This window comes from Abramis brama (assembly GCF_963993115.1).
Source record: "Abramis brama genome assembly, chromosome: 21".
In the NCBI taxonomy this organism is placed as follows: Eukaryota; Metazoa; Chordata; class Actinopteri; order Cypriniformes; family Leuciscidae; genus Abramis; species Abramis brama.
The window spans coordinates 18,715,136-18,721,135 of NC_139983.1; the positions used below are offsets into that span (position 1 = coordinate 18,715,136).

Sequence of the window (6,000 nt, forward strand, 5' to 3'; positions counted from 1 at the left end):
CATTTCACTCTGTCTATCTTTTTAACTCTTTCTTTTACTCTTTAGATCTATCCCTCTTTCTTTTACTCATTTCATTTTCTTGTACTTTTTCGCTATTTTGCTTGCTTTGTCACTTTCACTCTTTATTTTTGCATTCTCCCTATCTTTCGATATTTTGCCTTTTTTTATTATCATTTCTTGTGCTCTTTCTTTTGCTCTTTTTCTTCTGCTCTTTCTTTCTCTTTCTTGTTTTTTCACGCTCTTTTGTTCAATTGCATAAACTATCGTTTTCAATGTCTTTGACAATACTTTTGATTTTGTGTTATTGTAAAGGTTTTAAAATGTTAGATCAACTCGACCACACATCCTGAATGATTGTTTTCATGCTCACCCCAAAGCATTCCGGGTTTGCCATATCAGTGTAGGGTATGTGTTGAATAGATTCCAGAGTTTGATGTTACAGAGTTTGTCATTTTTCTGACTACCTGTAACTTTTGGAGCAGCCTTTGTACCTAAAATGCTCTCTATGCAGGCAGCTCTCTAGGTTTTTGGAAGAGAACAATTATACTTTGCCACATGGGTAGTTTGCCAAAAAAAACTTTTTAGAGAGGAAAACACAAAACTTGGTTCTGCCATACAGTTTAATCCATCCATGAGCAACTTCTGCTAATAGTAGTTCTGCTAAACACACTGATTTTTTTGTTTTGTGTGTGTGTGTGTTCCAGGGAGAAGGCGTTCCGCACCCTTCAGGAAGCGCTCAAGTGTAATTATGAGCGATGGCAGATCTGGGAGAATTTCATTGCCGTGTGTATAGACCTGGGCGAGTTCAGTGAGGCTATCAGAGCCTACCATCGGCTCATGGACCTCAAGGACAAATACAAGGACGTGGAGGTGAGTCAACGTCACGCTTTTTCTCAGGTTAACCCAAAACTCTAGGGCTGCCCCGACCAAATATTTTAAAACATAAATGAAGCTCTTAAGCCCACGCATAAAGCTTGCCACAACGACACCAGCAAAAGTAATGATTATGAATGTGTTGTGGGAAAACAGCAAGGAGAATGTCTGAACGTTTAAAAAATGTATGCAAAGAGGAAGTTGATGCTGACTAGTCATCTCCACAGTAAAATGGAAGCTTGTATAGAGAGAAATGCACGTTAAGTTAAATGTCATGCAGTAAATGCTGTACTAATATAGCTTCCACACTTGGATATGCGCCTAATAATAGCGTACATTTATCTTGGTTAACATTAGAGAGAGCAGCCATGTAAAGGGTTTCAAAACATGATTTCCTGGCCAACATAATTACCACATGGCCCATCCTTGTTAATGACCTGTCCGTTATGGACTGCGTGACTTCACTTCCTGTGGTGTTTTCTTTCTTTTTTTTTCTGTGACCAATTAAAATTTGGTCAACCAAACCTCTTTTCATCGACTAACGTTTGGTTGCCTATTAGGAAGCAACCCTACAAAACTATTTCTTTTTGCATACATCTAACAACAACATAAACGTGAACTTTTTTTGGCTTGTGTAACCAGTGTAAAGCAGATGAAGTCTGCTGTCATCATGTTTTCGACCACAGTAACAGCTGCCCGACTGCATGCGTAGAAGAAACGGTCATGTGAGAGGCCGTGTGTGTGTAAGTGAGAGTGACTGAGAGTTTTGATGAGTGAATGTTTGTGTGAGAGAAGAGAGAGATGATTTCAGCCTAATCTGCCAATATAGCACACACAAAGTAATTCTTACCCCAGATGGGCTCCTGTCTGCACACATTCATCCAAACAGCTCTGTTTTAAATACGCACCCCTGTATGTCCCTCTGCATCCGTGGCCCCATCACACCTCTCCTCTGAATCTAATAGCGCCGCTGTCATAACACGCATGTCTTAAAGCTCTACGCCATTAGACACGTTTGCACTACGGCTGGTTGATGTACCAGCTGCTACATCCTATTAAATGCGTCGTTTGTTTTATCATTTTGTAGTCAAATTGCCCGGTAGTTGTTTATCTCATTCACTTTACGGCGGCTCTGGGGTCACCATGTGGCAGTAAATTATCTTTTATTTTCACAGAAATTATGGCCTCACCTTAAAAAAAGAAGCTGTTTCATGCATCTCTAATTTTTAAACTCCCACCCTTCTACTTTGTGAACGATGCAAAATAGCGAGTAGCGAGTAGCAAATCAGTCCCAGAATACACACATCTTTTTTTTTTTGTATTGTCTTAATTCGGAGCAGTTATGTTGAAGAGAGATATCCAATGGAAACCGATATATCTATGTAACTAATCTATATCATTTTTATTTTATTTTAATTGTGGATATTTATTTTCAGCATATAAAAATTTTAAAAGTAGTATTTCATATATATACTACAGTTCAAAAATTTAGGGCCAGTAAGATTTTTTGTTTTGTTTTTGAAAATCTCTGCTGCACACCAAGGCTGCATTTCTTTTATCAAAAAACAGAAAGAAAAACAGTAATATTGTTAAATATTATTACAATTCAGAATAGTTTTCTTTTTTAATATATTTTAAAATATAATTTATTCCTGTTATGGCAAAGCTGAATTTGCAGTGTCACATGATCCTTCAGAAATCATTCTAATATGCTGATTTGCTGCTCAAGAAACATCTGTTTTCACTCTAAAAACATGTTTTTATTGTCAATTTTTATTTATTGCAGTGTGACTTGATTTCATTGGAACCAATTCTAACAATTGTCTTTATACCCTAAACTGTGACTATATCTTGCAGTATGTATTTATTTCTTATTTTAAAACAATGAACCGATATCACACACTTTCCCAGATGATTGATTACCTTAAGAATTGCAACAAAAAAAAAATAATCCTGAAATATTATGTTTAAATATGCAAACGAAGCAATTAGATATGTATCAAATATCTAATTATGTTAATTAAAAGTATAATTAAATGTGCACTAATCTTACTAGATTAACCCAGGTTAAAAATTTGTTTAATTTTGTGGACATAAGTTTTTTAGAGAGGGGATTTTGGATTTCTTTTGGATTTTTTAGGAATACAATGTTATATACAATCAGGTACATTATTTATTTTTATATATATATATATATATTCTATCTTTAGAATATGGATAGGAATAATAGTATGTAAAAAATTGAGAAACCTTCCTTTAAAGATACAGAGGGGAGAACAAGTATTTGATACACTGTCGATTTTGCAGTTTTTCCTACTTACAAAGCATGTAGAGGTCTGTAATTTTTATCATAGGTACACTTCAACTGTGAGAGACGGAATCTAAAACAAAAATCCAGAAAATCACCTTGTATGATTTTTAAATAATTAATTTGCATTTTATTGCATGACTTAAGTATTTGATCACCTACCAACCAGTAAGAATTCCGGCTCTCACAGACCTGTTAGTTTTTCTTTAAAAAGCCCTCCTGTTCTCCACTCATTACCTGTATTAACTGCACCTGTTTGAACTCGTTACCTGTATAAAAGACACCTGTCCACACCTCAATCAAACAGACTCCAACCTCTCCACAATGGCCAAGGCCAGAGAGATGTGTAAGGACATCAGGGATAAAATTGTAGACCTGCACAAGGTTGGGATGGACTACAGGACAAGAGGCAAGCAGCTTGGTGAGAAGGCAACAACTGTTGGCGCAATTATTAGAAAATGGAAGAAGCTAAACATGACTGTCAATCTCCCTCGGTCTGGGGGACCATGCAAGATCTCACCTCGTGGGGCATCAATGATCATGAGGAAGGTGAGGGATCAGCCCAGAACTACACGGCAGGACCTGGTCAATGACCTGAAGAGAGCTGGGACCACAGTCTCAAAGAAAACCATTAGCAACACACTACGCCGTCATGGATTAAAATCCTGCAGCCAAGTCAAGTCAAGTCAAGTGTATTTATATAGCGCTTTTCACAATACAGATTGCATCAAAGCAGCTTCACAGCATTAAACCAAAATAACACAACAAGGTTGTTTCTAGTGTAAATTTATTGATTGATAAAATTAAATTAATATCCCCAAAATATCCCCAACTGAGCAAGCCAAAGGCAACAGTGCAGCGCTCGCAAGGTCCCCCTGCTCAAGCCAGCGCATGTCCAGGCCCGTCTGAAGTTTGCCAATGACCATCTGGATGATCCAGAGGAGGAATGGGAGAAGGTCATGTGGTCTGATGAGACAAAAATAGAGCTTTTTGGTCTAAACTCCACTCGCCGTGTTTGGAGGAAGAAGAAGGATGAGTACAACCCCAAGAACAGCATCCCAGCCGTGAAGCATGGAGGTGGAAACATCATTCTTTGGGGATGCTTTTCTGCAAAGGGGACAGGACGACTGCACCGTATTGAGGGGAGGATGGATGGGGCCATGTCTCGCGAGATCTTGGCCAACAACCTCCTTCCCTCAGTAAGAGCATTGAAGATGGGTCGTGGCTGGGTCTTCCAGCATGACAACGACCCGAAACACACAGCCAGGGCAACTAAGGAGTGGCTCCGTAAGAAGCATCTCAAGGTCCTGGAGTGGCCTAGCCAGTCTCCAGACCTGAACCCAATAGAAAATCTTTGGAGGGAGCTGAAAGTCCGTATTGCCCAGCGACAGCCCCGAAACCTGAAGGATCTGGAGAAGGTCTGTATGGAGGAGTGGGCCAAAATCCCTGCTGCAGTGTGTGCAAACCTGGTCAAGAACTACAGGAAACGTATGATCTCTGTAATTGCAAACAAAGGTTTCTGTACCAAATATTAAGTTCTGCTTTTCTGATGTTTCAAATACTTATGTCATGTAATAAAATGCAAATTAATTACTTAAAAATCATACAATGTGATTTTCTGGATTTTTGTTTTAGATTCCGTCACTCACAGTTGAAGAGTACATATGATAAAAATTACAGACTTCTACATGCTTTGTAAGTGGGAAAACCTGCAAAATCAGCAGTGTATCAAATACTTGTTCTCCCCACTGTATGTATTGTAATTGAAATCTACATACGCAAATAGATAGTGTAATAAAAGCAACACTTAATGTAAAACTGTATTTTGGATGTTTTCTTTCCACTAGTTTAATAAAACACTTTATGAAAATCAAAACAGCCCAAAATCTAAAAATTGAAAACAGTGTTTTTGTCTGTACCAACACTTCCAACATCTAAACATTGTTTGCTATTTTGAGAATCACTGTGTGTTGAAACGTTTTGATTTCTTTCTAAATACAGTTTAAATTGGTAGACTCTAGGCATATACGTTTCCTCTCCTTACGTTGTCGCATCTAATTTCGTTTTCCGTTTTTCCCTCCATTTTCAATTCTTCTGATTATTCGTTTACGTCTGGTGAGCAGCTAGTAGCTCATCAATTAAAAGTTGTGATGTGAAAGCACAGAAGTTGAAAAGGTCACCGCTAGCGTTCGCCTCCAGCCCCTGTGAGAGTTTCAGATGGTAATTGGGATCTCAGCGCTTGGCTGGACTCAAAATCATCACTCACTTCTCTCTACTGTTCATTTTACTCTCTTCATCATCTTTCTCTTCATACAGAAATCCTTCAGATGCGTGTTATTGGGAAATTAGATGAGAACATCTGTTAATAAGGGGAAATGCTGTGCGTGTGTGCGAACATCTCAGTCTACAGTCATAAGACTCGTCTCTCTGTCATTGATCCCACCCATTAATTCACATTCCACAGAGACGGAGAAAAGAGCGACCCATCCTCCCTCATCCTGAGCTAAAAAAAGGATTGAGATGGATCAAGTATCCCCCCTCTCTCTCTCTCTCTCTCTCTCTCTCTCTCTCTCTCTCTCTCTCTCTCAGTACCATTCTTCATTCCTTCGTTCCTCCCTGGAGAATATTGCCTCTCTCCGTAATTTCATGCTGTAAGGGGATCGTGCAGAAATTACACCTAGACACCCATTCAATTTCCCCTTTAACGTATCACTTCCCCATCTATAGTCTTATCCAGTAAGCCCATTTAAGCTAGTAATTTCACATGTTCCATGATACCAGCAAACAGTCACAGGTACCATACTGATTCTCATTTATTT

The 6,000-nt window shown here is 38.6% G+C and overlaps 1 protein-coding gene across 1 annotated transcript in view; it reads left to right on the top strand.

Annotated features, from left to right (window-relative positions):
* The window catches only part of ttc27 (tetratricopeptide repeat domain 27), a 92,970-nt gene that overhangs the window by 78,085 nt on the left and 8,885 nt on the right, over positions 1 to 6,000 (top strand). Inside the window, exon 16 of the mRNA XM_084096086.1 lies at positions 705 to 870. Within this exon, the coding sequence (XP_083952212.1) occupies positions 705 to 870 (166 nt within the window). The remainder of the gene's footprint in view (positions 1 to 704; positions 871 to 6,000) is intronic.